Raw genomic sequence first — 16,859 nt, 5'->3', positions numbered from 1 at the left:
CATGTTGTTTTTTCTGTAACCTGTATGTTTTTTTTGTGGATAACAAAAGAACATAAGAATAGAACATATTTTGAGGAATGTTTTTAACTGTTTTTGTCCATACAATGAAGGTCATTGGGGTCCAAAATAGCACTGGACCCATCGATGTTCTTTGTATGGACACATTTTAATAAAATAATCTTTTAATGTTCCACAGAAAACAGAAAGTCATACAGGTTTGGATGAATATAAGGGTAAAGTAAATGACTGAATTTTCATTGTTGTGTGAACTATCATTTAAGTAGTGGATACTTAGTCTAACATTCCATTTATGCATTTGCATAAATTTGCATGCTATTTAATAAAAATGACAACATAATACATTTAGGGTTACATAAATCAAATTTGTAGTTTACCCAAAAATGAAAATTCTGTCATCATTTGTTCACCATCACGTTGCTCCAAACCTGAATGGTTTTCTTTCTTCAATGGAACACAAAAATATATATTTTTGATCATATAACGAAAGTTATATGCAAGTTATATGAAAGTTATATCCAAAACAACATTAGACCCCAACACACACACAGACATTTTTGAAAGTAGTTCTGGAGTGTATTCCGCAGAAGAAAGTAATTGAGGTTTGGAAAGACATGAGGGTGTGTAAATAATGACAGAATTTTCATTTTTGTGTGAACTGAAACTGCAACATCCAGTTTTATGTTCTGCATTTGCATGCATTGCTAATTGAAAAAAAAACGACAACATTTGAAACTACATTTAATTTAGCAGTCTCGTGTCTTTAAGATGGAACAGTGTTCTTTACAGATGCAAGGTTGTTGTCAAATATGTTTGTTTTCCAATAAATGCAGCAGGAGTTATACTTGGAGCGAAGATAACTAATAAATTCATTCTGCAGAAATAATGGATGTCTCTGGCCAGCGCTGCTTTGTCCAAAATTAAATGCCAGTGCGGCTTCTATCACAGATGATGTCTTCAGAGATGTGATGTGCTTCCTAAAACAGTTTAATGATTTAGTTATACCGGACACTTCTCTCCTGAAAAGGGAAAGAGTTCCCTCCTTCCCCACCCTGAGAGCAGCACAGCAGGTGGATCTTTTGACTCGCACCCAAGGAAAAGCTCAAGCTAATTTCCATACAGATGCCCCCTTCACTGGAGAGGAAGAACCCCCCATTAAGCACTCGAACAACCTAGCACAGCACCGGCAACTTCTCGCTGAATTCAGTAGCCATCACAACCCCCCGCTCTAGACATTGGAGCACTCAAGGTTGCCAAAACCAATGAAATGGGGGGGTGGGTAGGAGGTGTCTTGCATTTGGCATCTGCCATGGCTGGCCATCGCTCTGTGCTCTACATCCCAAGGGAAAAGGGACAGAGGTGCCCTGTTGGACATGCCAACGATGGGAGGATGAGCAAATCGCACAAAGCCCTTTTAAGTAAGAGCCCAGAAGCCCCCCACCACTTCTCGTTTCCTCTGTCACCCCATCCCTAAAAACATCTGAAAGAATTCCAACACACACAGAAACAAAACATCTCTCTTCTTCTCTCTAAATATTAATAGTGCTAGAAAAGGAGCATTCAGACATTGTATCGGCATTCATTTGAGCACTGAACTCCATTCTGAGTCTCTCAGCTCATTGTCCTCACTTGATCTGGCACTATGTGCAACCTGAGCTCCGATAAAGGCCATATGGTGTGGCCGCAAGCCCAAAGGTGACAGCGTCCCATATGATTCTCATTAAGCACGAGTCGCAGTGACTTTGGGAACGAGGTACCTTTGGTAATGTATAAGCATAGACTGATAGCATAGATTAATTAAGATATAAAGCAATCCAGGTGCTTTAAAACGTGTGCCGTTTAATGACTGGATGGTAGAGTAGAGCAGTAAACAAGAGGAGGTTGATGAGGGTTCCCTTCAAGGCTTTCTGGAATTAGGAGACTTACCCGGGTAGAAGTCTTTGGATTTGGACAGCTTGATGGTGGCCCCTGTCTCTTTCTGTAGCTGGACAATAGTCTGACCACCCTTGCCAATGATGGAGCCTGCGGCGTAGCTTGGAATCAGCACCTTTAAGAAATACTCGCCTTCCTCTGGAAAAAGAGAAAGAGAAAAAAATGAACTCCGCAATAGATTTTACAAAATCTGGCACGTACAATAATAATAAACAAACAAGTATACAAAACAAACAAATATCAATTTGCAAAAAAAAAAAAAAACTTTTCCTGTAATCTAACATTTACAATACCTCCTCCTACTACTACTACTAATAATAATAATACATATTTGCAATAGATTTTAGCATTTTTTAAACATTAATCTGACATTTACAATAATAATAAATATTTGCAATGGATTTAAACGTTTTTATGTAATCTGACATTTACTGTTAAATTTGAGATTTAAAAAATGCATGCAATCAGTTTTGTAGACAAATCTAAATTATGTCTACAACCTAATATTTTAATGACTTTTTTTAATGGATGAATTTTAGCAGGGAGAGTGAAGAGAAAGGCCGTCAACAAGTGCCTAGGATACATGGGAACTTCTTTAATAATATATACAGTTTAAAAAGCATCCCAGGTGGCACCTCATGAATTTGGTTGAATGCCCAGAGTGTGCAGAGCTGTAATCTATGCAAAGGGTGGCTACTTTAAAGAAGCTAAAATAAGATTTGTTTTTTTTGTTTTTTTGGCCTCTACATAATTCACATGCTTCCATTTGTGCTACATCATAGATTTAATGACTTTACTGTTATTATTCTGACATGTAAAATAAAGTAATAAAGAATGAGAAAGTGCATCCAAATTTTAGCTGGTAGTGAATTTTTAAATAGCTTTATTTCCTATGGCCTAAAGCATCGAATTGTTATCTGAAAAAAAGAAAGTATGACAAAGCTTTACCATATGCTGATCAGAAAATCCAACTATTACCAAGTTGGCAAACTGAAGTGTAGACATTATGGTTATAAAATATGGCTGCACAGAGCAAATTTTTGCTAGACACTTTAATGCCTGACTTATGAGAAAAAGCACATATTGCCTAAGTGGCAATCAGACGAGGTAGCTATAAATAAAAGTCAAGCTGAAATACTAGACCAGCAAAGAACTACAAGACTACTATAATAAGATCAGTGGACTTAACGAGTTGTAATTAAACCTGAACCACAAGTATTAATGCTTAAGTTAAGCAGGGCTGCTACCAGTCAAAAGCAGAACAAAAACTCCAGTGCAGGTACAAGAAAATTAGAAGTCATGCAAGCAGGAAAGGGATGCGGGTACATTTTGTTAAACGTCAATCAAAATAAATGCAAGAGAGGGTGAATTTCAAAAGACGTATTAGCAGACTCCATTTCGACGTAGATATTGTAATGTGTAGAAGTAGCCATTTATAGCAAGTGAAGAGCATGGCACATACAATATAGCACAAGACATCCTGATTTCCCTTCCCTCTCTAGAGGAAGGTCAGCAAAGGTTTTCTTGAAAGTGGAGCAGCGGTGGGGCAGTAAAGTGCTTCATCTATTGTTGGGCTCTACCTGGCTGCAGCATATCCAGGTCAGCAGAAGCACTATACATGGTCCCTACACAGTGACTTTAACATGACATTGTATCCCTCTGCCTGGGCCGCTTGGGTACGCGCTTAATATTCCACCACAATTAATCTGTGTCGGCTCCCAGAAGACGGCCGCTTTAGATTAGATTGTTATTCTGGAGAAGCAGTTTATTTTGTCAAGCTAGGCTGATGGCTAGGCTAAACTACATGCAGTTGCAGCCTAATACTGATGATTGGGTAAAAATGATATAGACTATGGAGTATTAATCTCAGAGTGCAGCTGGACAAGCAAACAAGCTAACAACAGCAACGACGGCGGGGATGCGTGGCATGTTTTGGTCGAAGGCCCGACTTAACCGCATCGCTGACAAAGTAATGGCACATGTCTGTAGTTACGTGTGAGCCAATTTAAGAGAAGTGTCAGTGTTCTGTTAACAAGATGGACGTCAACAGATCAGATTGTTTTGAGCTGGAAATCAAAGAGAGTATTAATACAGCAGATTTGTTTTAAGGTTAAAGAGATAGTTCAGGCAAAAATAAAAATTCTTACATTCTTACAAAATTATTACGGAGCCCTGCACATGAAATGTGGACAAATATATAGATGTATATCACGGCCACGAATTAAGAATTCATTCCCACGATTTATTCATTCATTATTTTTTTTTTACTCGTATGTCATGTGCGGGACCCCGTAACTGATTTTTACTTTTTTTATTCCATGGAACACAATGGAGTAAGTGTGAACAATGTACTGATCTCTCTTTTCCATGTAAATTACAATGAATGGGGACCGGAGATATTTCGAGCTTGAAAAACAATACACTATAAAAGTAGTCCATATGATTTGTTCGTGTGGCGAACCGACTGAAATTTAATTCGTAATTCACTGACAGTTGACGCCTCCACTGAGCTGGTAACTGACGAGGCTGCATCAGTGACTCAGTGAATTGAACTAAAGAACTGAATTTGAATCTGATTCGTGAAAGAATCACTCAGATTGGTTTTGTGAACTTGATCTACTGATAATTGAAAAGATCTGACTCTGACAGAATGATTCTTCATGATTCTGACATAATTTAAACAAGCAAATTCCATTTTCAATGAATAATGACTTAATGTCTGTTTCTCATTCAAAGCTTTTATGACTTCAGAAGACTGAAGACCACTTTTATGATACTTTCATGGTGCTTTTTTGTCATTTTGGAACTTGACAATCAAAGTCCTCATTTACTTTTATTTACTCATTTAAATCTAACATCACATTTTGTGTTCCACTGAAGAAAATATGTCATACAGGACTGGAACGACATGAGGCTGAGTAAATGATGCCAGAATTTTCTTTTATTTATGGGCTAACTATCCCTTTAACAGTAGGCAATGGGATGATTTTAACAATGTTGTAGTCTTCGTGAGATAATCTCGTTTGAATCACATGCCAATGGATCTGGATGTGTAATGAAGCGGATCTCTAACTAAATAAGTATAGTCTCATATTTAGCCACACTAGTGCTGGATGCCACCAGATTATGAGTTACATAAACAACAAGGGAATAATGGAGGTTTACGGCGACATAAATAAATGTACTCAGAACTAGACTCATGAACAGCTCTACATGACAAGTCTAGATTTTTCACTCACATACTAAAAATTGCTGTTGTTTTCACACATTATGAATAGGCGGTTCAAACTGTGTCTACAGAACACTACAGATACATGCTTTTCTGCAATGACCCAGATTTCTCACAGAGCTAAGACTGTCCTCCTTTTGATTTGGATGAGTCTAAATTTAACCTTGATTAATATGGCGTGGGGTTCATAAATAATGTGTATCATGCATACATAAGTATTCTCTCTTCAAAAAGCATCTAACAAAAGTCTGTCATAAATTGGATCACGGATGCATCCAGACCGGCTATAATTGACATTATCTACTCTAATTAATGTAACACATTAGACACAATATTATGTCAAGCATCACATTTTCATAACAATATTAGGCTGTTTTAAAGGTTACATATGTTACTTTAATTATGAGCAGCAAAATATTACAAAGCATTGTGGCAGTTATGCAGTGAAAGAAAAATAAAGAAAGAAACATTATAGAGTTAAAGGTAGACTCTGGTTTGCAGATAACAAGATCTGTACGTAATTTGGGCAGAAAATTAAACATTACCGTGAAATCCGACAAAATCTGATGAAAATGGAGGATCATGGATGGCCGGTTGGTTGCATCTCTCTAAAAGAATGTGAATGAGAAAATTAATCTTTGTGGAAATGTCAGATAGAAAAACAAAACAAAGTGAAACATGACAGAGTCAATGACAAGAGTCTACCTTCAAACCTCCTGCTCTAATTTGTGATTGCTGTGAATGTTTACGTCATGGATAAAGATACAAGATGCTGTAATCATGAACTTTAAAATAATGACTTCTTGGCTTCCAATTATTTTCACTTTTATGACCTGATAACAATGTTCAATGGCATTGAATTGTTCTACATTGAATGGCACTGTAAATTCAAAGATTATTCCAGGTTCAATACAAGTTAAACTCAATTAACAACAGCACTTGTGGCATAATGTTGATTACCACAAAAATGAATGGATTAACTTATTCCTAATTTTCTTTTAAAGAAACAAATTAGTAAAGAAGGCCAATCTGTAAACATTGATATAATCACTGTTTAGCCACAAGTAAACAATATGCGTACTAACATGATTTTGGTGTGGGAAAAACCCCAAACTAAACTTTTATGTATACAGTTATTCGCAATTTTTCAACTTAGTTGCCATGAAATGTCTAAAGCCTAAAATAACTGTAAAAATGTAAGTCATGTAAGTGCTTTTATATTAAGCTTGTTAAGCATGTTTCTGCTTTTAAATTTACTTCACTTTCACTTTAAGTGCCTCACTGATTTTTGTTTCTTTTCTTTAAAAAAAAAGAAAACTAGGAACCAGTCGATAAAAAAATATTGCCACAAATGCTGTCAATTGAGTTTAACTTGAACTAGGAATATTCCTTTAAACAAGCCTATATCAACCATAATCAGTACATCAGAATAAAAGGCATTCTCAGTTTATTCTCTTCTAAAACATGGAGCATCTACAGCCCAAGTTTGAGTCGGATCAAGCATATTTCCTGTCACTTGTCAACACAAAAGCCCTGGCTGAGAAAAATCAGTGGATTACACTCCACGCATATCCGTAGCAGTGCCTTTGAGGGAAATGAGTCCCTCCCATTGTGCTACACCGGGAACAAAACAAGAACAAGTTGGTATGCTGTTTTTCTTTCCTCAAACTTTCTTCATATCTTAAGTCCTCGTCTATGATTATACTCACTGAGAAGTTAGAATAATTAATAAAAAAGCCCGAATGGGTATTATTTATAATAAACCAGTGGGTGTAAACACAAATCATTGGTTGCAAGAGAATCCCAAGAGACCTGTGGTTCAGAAAAAGCAACGTCACCTTGAGGATTGAAGGTTCCTGAGAGCTTATGTTGGGGGCTTTTCAAAAACAGACACAAAGCAATGAATTTTTTGTTTTTTGTCTTCATTTGCTTTTGTTTTTAGTCTTTGACAAATAGATTTATACTGCATTAGATTTCAAATGCATCATTGGGTTAGACAGCATTTTAGCTTAAGCATAACAAACATCTAATTTTAGTGGAGTGATGAAAAGACCACTTTCCCTGCAAGGCTGTCCAAGCAACTGCCTGACCAAAATGCCTTCTGATATAAACATTGCAAACATGCTCCTCGCTTTCTGCTGCACGTGAGAGAAAGCAGCATGCTTTGTTCTAACAAGCGCGAAGGCTCGAAGAAAAGCTTTCGCATTGCTTCTTTCATTCATCTCATCCATATTCATCTCAGGTCCCTTCCTCCATTCCACGGCAGACGAGCCGAGAGAGGCGAGCAAATCGTCCAATGTGGGGCTGCCTTTCACAACGCCCTCCCAAATCCTCGCCATCCTGCATGAGATTTTTTTTTTTCTTTGACGCAGTGCATTAAAGAAAAAACTGAAGCAGCGCCCCCTTCATTTTGAAGTGATCGTACGGTGATCAATAGGCTGAGGGTTGCATGGATAATCAATGACTTGCCGCTATTGATGGAAGATGGGAGAGATGGACCCGGGAAGGAGGAAGAAACGATCGCCTCGACCCATAATCATGATTAGAGGCGAAACAAACAAATGATGGGGGAGCACAACGCAGCGCACCCTAAATGTATTTTCTGCTGAGCCAATCAAAAACCTGCTGTAGAAAAAACTGTGCACTTAATCTGAAAACTGGTGGGAGTATTGCATTGAAGGATGTGAGAGAACAAGGTGGGCGACAGCGAAGAATCGGTTATTGGTCCCCCGTATAAATGCCTGAATCTTCAAACACAGCTGGCAAATCATGTTTACGTAACGACCCCTTCGAAGACGGATCCTGCGTCTATTTTCTCATCCTGCGGGTAGAAATGCATCTAAAAAAGAAGCTACTCACTGGTGCCGAGCAGCATCCGAAAATGTCTTTATATAGTAAAAACAACACAGGATTGTACACACACACACACTTCCACGTTTTCTTGCGGCCTCAGAGGGTCACAGTCCCCTCACGCCATCCAGCTAGGACATATATCCCCTAAAACAACCTTTTGTAAATGGAAGCACTGTCCTGTGCCAATTCATCCATTTACAAAATTAAAACATTACATCTTATGAGACAGCTCGGGAACGCGGAGAGAGGCTCTTTGGTTAACTTGAAGTCGAAGCCTTAACGATCAATTGGCAGGAACATGATTATTGTTTTTAAGCCAACTGACTTTCATCTTAATGTCTATAACTTTCTTTCCAGGCAGCCTTTAAGATAAAATCCTTCGTCTTCTGCCACATCATGATTTAATCCGCTAAAAAAAACGTTCAAACAATATGCAAGTCATACAAAATATGAAACTAATCCTACATGTATGAAAACATTAAATCAAAGAGTAAATGTTTAATGAGAGAAAACAAATTCGACCTATTATTGTTGTAGGACTGTTGTTGTCAGTTGCTTTTCCCGTTTTCAGTATGCTAAGCTGGATCCATGCAGTATGCCAAAAAAATAAACTACATAAATGGTTCAGATTCACACTAACTTGGCCAAAGATCTGCCTGTTTAACTGCTGGTGTTTAAAAATGAACCACAAAAATGTCGACTCTAAACGTATGTTAATACGTGCCATATTTATCTCTTTTACATGACCTAACTAATTTGACTCTTTTAATATAAATATAAATCCCCTTCCACATATTTATCAACATGTCTTACCAACTCTTAGAGATACGAAACACTAAATTAATAATAAAAAATTATTTCAGCATTTGTATTTGATCATTTTCCTGTAAGTTAAAAAATATGGATTAATTAATATAAATATATATGCTTAAACATGTCATATTACAATACTAAATTAAGTTAACTGTTTTGTAATATTAATACATCCTATAATATAAATACATTATTTGGAATAAATTGAAATAAATGAATTGAGCATTTGAATAGAATCAGGGATTCTACAGCTTTTGGTAAATACATTTCAATAGCTTTTATACTACGTAACTGGCTAAGGTTTTTAAAAATCATTTTATAGAGATTGCATGGACAAAGAGCAATTTCTAACAGGCGATCTTTGATAGCAACACAAAATTGTATATTATTACCAATAGAAATTTCCATTATCCTTCCATGAAATTTCAAGATTTTATTCATTTCTTTGTCATTTGCAGGCCTGGAAATGACAATATTAAAATGTTTCCTTCCATAGTTGTGAGAACCCCATAGAATAATCTGCCTTGGTAAATAAATTCCAGTGAAGCCTAGATCTCTTAAGCATCAAAGTCTTTTCATTTGAGCAAATGGATCTGCAGGTTATGCCTCCCACGGGTCCAGCATGCTTCTTCTGACTGACAATTCATTACGCTTTCAGCATCGATTCTTTCACATGTAAACATCCGCCAATCACTTCATCTATGCGCCATTATTAACCCTATAACTCCAACTACAAATACTTGTTTCTTTTTTTTATGAACCCTTTAGCAAGTGAAATAAGAGATTCTTGCACTTGTTGGCCTTTAATGAAAACAAATATTGACCTCAGCCAATCAGTTGAGACATATTGTTAATATTGCAAATATCAAAATGCTCTGCCTTAAAAAGACCTAAATAAGATTTATAAGATTTCCTGCTTAATGGGGATTTAATCATCACAGATCAGAAAAAAACAATGTTTTACACTTTTTATCTGCTAAAAAACTAAGATTAAACAGTTAAGAGTTAAAGCTTATTTTGTTTTTAACTGATTAATTCGATGACTAGTCTGCATAACAGTTTAGCAGACATGTGTAGTGCACACAAGACTTCTTATGGCATCTGCCGGAATGCATAATAAACAAGCAAGCATGGGTCCAGTAGGCTATAAACAATAGACTACAGTCAAATATTGAAGGATCAAGGGCATGTTCAAGCACTGAATACAGTGTGAAATTTCGAATATCAGTGATGCAGGTGAAGCATGCAAATGTGTGTGAGCAACATTTTATATTAAATTTTGCAACTGGTAATAAAATTCATAAATACAATTATTAGCACTATATTTGTGTTTCTCATCCAAATATTATATTATCGTTGATCATGCATAATTTGAGTTTTCAGGGCTAATTTTTCAAATGAAAGAATACGTAGATTCAAGGCACCAGAGCAAGGTCATCTGTGGTGATAGAAAGGATGCGTGAACGAGCCATGTTTTCTAATGTTTGGGTACGTGCTCGTGATATTAGCCTATATTTAGAAATACACAACCCGTTTATTCCATATATACGCCTTTATTCAGGAATTCTTGAGGATGTGTTTGGTAAACGACTGTCGTAAGTGCGTAAGTAGACGCAACCACCAATTCGGGGTCACTTAAAATGGACGCGAACTGTAAATATGAATTCAAAATCTCAGATGCACGTGTCTGGTGAAGCATGAGCACGTTAGATGGTGAGATGCTCCGTGGAAATCGAAAATGAATGAATATGCCATGAACGATTTTTGCTTTCATCTTTGCCATTGGGACTTACATCAAAGCACTTGTCTTTGGGAAGAGTCGCTAATTCATTGCCAAGTGAGTTGCCTATGTAGACAGCAGTTGGCTCTTACCTCCTGTGTTTGTGCGTTTGGTGCTGCTGGCCTCCGTCGGGGTCTCCAGGGGTCTTTTGCGGGAATCGGGGGGATCAGACTCCATGTGCGGCGGTTGATTGTGATGATGCGGATTGGAAAAAATCCCGTTTTGCTGCACTGCCCCACCGGCCATCATTTTTTATAAAGAAGCTTTAGGCTCGCTCTCGTTTCCCCTACACGCGATACGCAGATATGTTGTTTCTGAATGTGAAACCACGATGATATGAATGTTTGGGGTGCGTCGATCCTCCGTAGCAGCCTAGATACAGAACGAAAGACGCATCGATATCCAGTGGCTCGATTTCGCTTAGGCTGTAGGCTACTGATATTATTAATAACAAGTGATGTGGGAAACGTCCTCGCTCGTGGCTCTGCGATGGCGCTCTCCAGCTGAAAACAATATGAGACCTCGGGCTCAGTGGTCAGCACAACTCAAAGGATTCACTGCTAAAAATTGGGAAGATGCGCGAATGATAAATAGCAACGGGAAATGTACAAGAGTCGAGAGGGAAAAACAGCGGATCCCGCATGCAGGTGGGCAAACCCCCTGCGGATAGAGCTGGACGGTGTTGAAGCGCTGGACGAGCGCTTGAAGGAGATGCGATGTTTTTGTAGGCTCTGACTCGGAGATGCTGCAGTCTTGCTTTCAGAGCATCTTTGCGCGTTTCTGCTGCTGGAGCGCGGAGCCGCGGGTGACGTCATGCGAAGCCGAGCGCGCGCCTGTCAAATGTGGAGGAACTAACACGCCCCCCTCTAGCTGCGATTGGTCGAGATTTGATTTTCTCCTGCAAAGCGAAGTATAAATCCTGCTTGTCACATGACAACACAGACAGGAGGAGGTGGTGGTGGTGGTGATAAAAATGCGAGAGCATCATTGAAAAATAGGCGCAGGGTTGTGAAAAATAATAGTCGTCGTAGTTCTAAATGCGCAGCTCGTCTCTGTCTAACACCCAAGAATTCTACCACAGTATATTATAATTATTATTATTAGGGTATAATTAGCCTAATATTGTTGTTGTGTATATATATATATAACAACAACAATATTAGGCTAATTATACCCTAATAATATATATATATAACAACAACAATATTAGTCTAATTATACCCTAATAATAAATATTAAAAATACGTATTGTTAATAATAATCATAAATAAAATCATAATGATGATGATGGTAATAGGTATTGTTAATAATAATAAAATTACATTAAAATATACCATAAACATATATTTAAACATATATATATTTTAATGTAATTTTATTATTATTAACAATACCTATTACCATCATCATCATTATGATTTTATTTATGATTATTATTAACAATACGTATTTATTATTATCATCATAATTATTTAATTTCATTTTTAATGTTGTTTTATTATTATTTTTGTATTATTTAATTTTACCTTATTATTATTGTTGTTGTTAACAAAATGTTTTATATATAGGCCTATATTTGAATATATATTTAAATATGTACATGTATTTATATAAATATTTTATATTAGGAATATTATTAATGTAATTTTATTATTTTATATTATTAACAATAACTATTTATCATTATTGTTATTAACTATAACTTTATTATTAGTATTATTATTATCATCATTATTTTATTTTTAATGTAGTTTTAATGTAATTTTTATTTTTATATTTATTTAATTTGACATTATTATTATTATTATCACTATTGCAGTATTTGAGCTTTGAAAACTTAGTACCAATGAACAAAATACTACTTAACTAAAACTGAAATCTGTACAATTTCAAGCAACATTTACGATAAAAAGAAATGTTTGATAAAAGATGATAAAAAGAAATGGCTACACATTTGACAACTTTGAATTTAAATTACTAATAAAAATCACTTTAGAATAAAATCATAAAATTGAGTATAAATGAATGGATGTTAACTGGATGGACTAAAGGATGTTGTTCAAACATAGTGAATACATATTTTACAGTATATAGTGTCCTCAGTGCCCAGTAAGAGTCTCTGTATCCTCTTGTCACACACTCACACTCCTCCTGTGTCAACACATCAGGGCCGGAGGCGAGCACTTCTCTATATTCCAGATTCGCATCGAGGTGATGCTGCGCCGTCTACTGCATGAACACAAAGAGCCACCCTCACGCAATTTCACATTTCTGTGGAAAAACTCAGCAGTGCGCCAGTGTCTTCTGAAATACATAGGCCTATGCTCAGTGTGAGTGGAGGTATTTGGCAAACCGACACTGAGACATTTGACTCCTATTTAAAGCGGGAAAATTGAGCAAAATATATGACTATAAAACACTTGTGCTCTTCTGAGTCTGGCCATCCATGAAATGCAATCAATGTGAAACAATCAAACTCAGTCGCTTTGTTTATTCTACCAGTCACATTCGAGAAAAGCTCATTACTCAGGAAATAAAATGGGTGATTATTTTATTTAAACTACAAAGCTTTAGTAATGTGAGAATTAGGATACATGATACCATTGCTTGAAAATGGTGTGTGCTTCCACGGATCCAGCCGAATGGGATGTAGTCAGACTAGAATCATAGAGCATGTTCACATATGCTATGGTTTATCCGTGTTACATTTAACCGATATAAGCAGATGCCACAGAAAAAAAAAGAAAAAAAGAAAAACCCTCAGAGGAACCTCATGAGCTGCATGAACTAAATACAAGGCAAATATATTTAGTTCATTTATTCTACTCTAATCCTTGCAAAAAAGTGTATATGTATGTATATATATATGTATATATAAGTGTACTCGTTTATTTTCCTGAAGATTAAATATATCTGTGTGATATGTACACTCATATGCACCATATATATATATATATATATATATATATATATATATATATATATATATATACCCAATCTGACAAATAAATAATAGACTTCATAAGTCTATATTTACATACCATGAAACAAGCAAAACAAAAAATCCCGTTCTGTTTACCAGCAACTCATTGCACGCAAATGTTAATTTCGGACAGATGGTGGTGGCTAAAGCTCTCCATTCCTGTAATATGGGTTTATGAGCTTTCACATAAACCTTTGCAGTTTTCCCCCTCTGTCACACCAGTGAAAGGGTGATATCACGTCAAGGATGACTTTCAATGCATCACACCCTCCCCCACGCAATGCACATTGTTTGAAGAGGGGACCCCATCTGCCCCCTTCTCTATGAAGAGCACCCACACTATTGTTTCTGCAACTAACACAGAAAAACCTTAAGAATTAGCCAGACTGGGCAACATCTGGCATTCAATGCCACATTTATTTATGAGCAAAAACATGGCACTATGCAGGTTTAAAAGGAGACGAGGGTATTTGATAATTAATCTGGCACAAACTAGCTATTTTGGAATCATTATCGAGTTGTTTTTACAAATAAACAACTAATAAACCCAAAGAGAATACTGAGTTACTCCCTAAACATTGTTAATATCAGCCTCAGCTAGAATAATAAATATAAAATCATTTGTTTGTCAGATTGGGACACACACAAGAGTCTCCATCTTGTGGGTGAATTGTGGAAGCACTCAAAGAGACTGAGACGAGCTAAGAGCTGCTTCTTTGTCCAGTGTTTCTTGTCAGAATGTAAGATTGCAGAGACAACAAACACACCAACTCTATATACAGATCTAACAATTAACCTTAAGTGTCAACGTACCGCTAGCGTCTTTTTTATTCGCTTTTTTTATTACATTACATATTTTAGTAGGCTAGTTATCATACATTAGGTATCATTTGAAAGCTTACGATCTCAGATTTCATCCTGTTAAAACTGTTTTGAAATTGGACATTGTGTTACCATAGAAACGGTACTCTAAATTATTTTGTCAGGCTCCTCCCCTTTTGGCCATCATTATGTTTCATAATTTATGATCAAAATATTTTCTAATCTTGACAAAACACATATTGTCAGAAAGGTCTGAGTCTCAAGGTTCCATATTTTGTGACAGAAGTGATATTTGGACAGAAATGTATTAATTTGTTATGGCAAAATGTATAGGCCTACAGTTAAATTCAATGGAATTCATTGACACCCGGTGGCTTTTTTTGATATTACGCCTAAACAAAATCTCATGGGAACTTAAATTTTTGTGATATCAACTTCAAATTTGGAACACAACTTGGTTAGATATATGGCTTTGATTTTATATAAATTTTATAGTAAAAATATTTTTGTAAAATAGATATTTTATATAAAAGACAAAATACTGTCAATTTAAACTTTTTTGAATTTTTTTGAAGTGCTTTCACTTCAGCAATAACCTCCAATTTTATTTCCCCTTTAAAACAAGACTAAACTTAGGTCTATACTCCAAAGCATTGGGGGTACAACTACAACACATCAGAAATGCAGTAATTGTTCCATATCAGTAAAAGCATCCCACTATATAAAAAAAAAGAAACATTCTTGGAATTGGTAATAAAAGAAGCTATTAAGAAACACTGTATTTACTCAAGTCAGTGCAGCTGTGGAGGTTACGCAAGGTTACTGTCCTCTTGTGACAAAAGGATAATCACATTTCATTGTAGTTTTCATGTAACAGTAAAATTTACAGCCACAAGAGGGCAGATGTTGCACAACATCTTTTTGTTTTTTTGGCTTTAAAAATTTCCCTTAGGGTTCATGACTATAATAGTAAAGATTATGAGAGTATTATATATACTTTACTATCATATACTTGTACACAACTGTTTTCAACATTGAAAACTTTTGAACGGTAGTGTATATATATATATATATATATATATATATATATATATATATATATATATATATATATATATATATATATATATATATATATATATAGTAAATCTTACTACTATTGCTGTGTGCAGAATCGGATATGTTGCAAATGTGTTACCTTGTAATGGACTTCAACCTTGTTACCTTTGCTTTACTGAAATAAAATTGACTATACTTCAGACTTAAGTGGCACACACCCTTATTACATATATAAGTCTGAAAGGTTATTGGGCAAAGCCATCAAAGAAAGTAGGCCTGTAGTAGTCATAGCAGTTGGAAAAATACTGAAACATTTCTCATTGCATAAGAAAAAAAAGAAAAAAGAAAAGAAAAAAACAAGGACCATGGCAGCACTATCACGTATACTATAATGTCCATTAAACCATGTGACAAATAGACTTTGGAGGGGCCGTGTACAACTTTATTCAGACCAAATGTCCTATTTAATTAATTTAAATAGAAAACTATTTTTAATTATTAACTCTTTTAGTTGTCAAACATGTAATGGCAGTTTTTACTTACAGTCCTTTTATCACATGATTTTCCACCATTACAAAATATGTATTTGGACGCTTTATACAACATGGCTGGAAAACAAGTATATAATCTCATTCCATTTTCTCACCATAGAGAAACTGCAGCGCTGCATTCATCAAGCTCAACCATTTAGTCTGACTTGTGTTGTTGTAGCTAAGAGAAAATAATTAAACTATTATTTTTATTATTATTTAAATGTTGTTTATTAAACACTACAAACTAAAATGTTATCCCAAACTAGCTAATTCAAAGGTTGCAATATCAAAATTGGCAAAAAAAGAAGAAAAAAGAAAGAAAAAACCCATGTAAAATGAGCAGAATATTTTGCTACAGCTGATTTATAATTTTGTTTGACAGAAGCTGTTAGGAACCTCATGTTTAATTTTTGTGTAATAACATTTTGATTATAGTTTATTTAAACAAGTAGATTTGTTAACTTTGTTTTGTGGTATTATTATTTTTAAAAATAATTAAAATAATTAATCTTTTTAAAAAAGTAATCTTTAAGCAACTGAAAAGGTTTAATTTGCGTTTATATATTTCGGTATTTCTTTTTTGTAAATTATATATATATATATTTTTTTATTGTATGCTGCTTGGATTATTTTGCGAGCGTGTTTACCAAAGAAAATGGCAGTTTGTTATTTGAAAAAGGTTTAATTAAGTTTATTTATTTTTAAACTCACTGACTAACATTGGAAAAGAAAAAACGAAGTAAGTACTTAATAGTTTAAGTTTATTCGTGGAAATTAACCTGGAGTACCACGCAAATACCACGGTATTCATCAAAATGTGCCCTCCTGAAGCTCCAG

At 35.4% G+C, this 16,859-nt stretch overlaps 1 protein-coding gene across 2 annotated transcripts in view; it reads right to left on the bottom strand.

The window, feature by feature from the left end:
* The window catches only part of nova2 (NOVA alternative splicing regulator 2), a 48,187-nt gene extending 36,735 nt beyond the window's left edge, over positions 1–11,452 (bottom strand). The window contains exons 1-3 of one of the 2 annotated variants that reach the window (XM_081371536.1): positions 10,718–11,452; positions 5,725–5,787; positions 1,945–2,088 (exon numbers count right to left, since the gene is read on the bottom strand). In XM_081371536.1, coding sequence (XP_081227662.1) covers positions 1,945–2,088; positions 5,725–5,787; positions 10,718–10,874 — 364 coding nt within the window. In that variant the 5' untranslated portion in view covers positions 10,875–11,452. The remainder of the gene's footprint in view (positions 1–1,944; positions 2,089–5,724; positions 5,788–10,717) is intronic. The other variant, XM_081371537.1, reaches the window with a different exon arrangement.
* Positions 11,453–16,859: the final 5,407 nt, after the last annotated feature.

Source organism: Scardinius erythrophthalmus (assembly GCF_964197995.2).
Source record: "Scardinius erythrophthalmus genome assembly, chromosome: 7".
NCBI classification, from domain to species: domain Eukaryota; kingdom Metazoa; phylum Chordata; class Actinopteri; order Cypriniformes; family Leuciscidae; genus Scardinius; species Scardinius erythrophthalmus.
The sequence above is the reverse complement of the archived record's forward strand: the minus strand, read 5'-3'. Positions and strand labels throughout refer to the sequence as shown.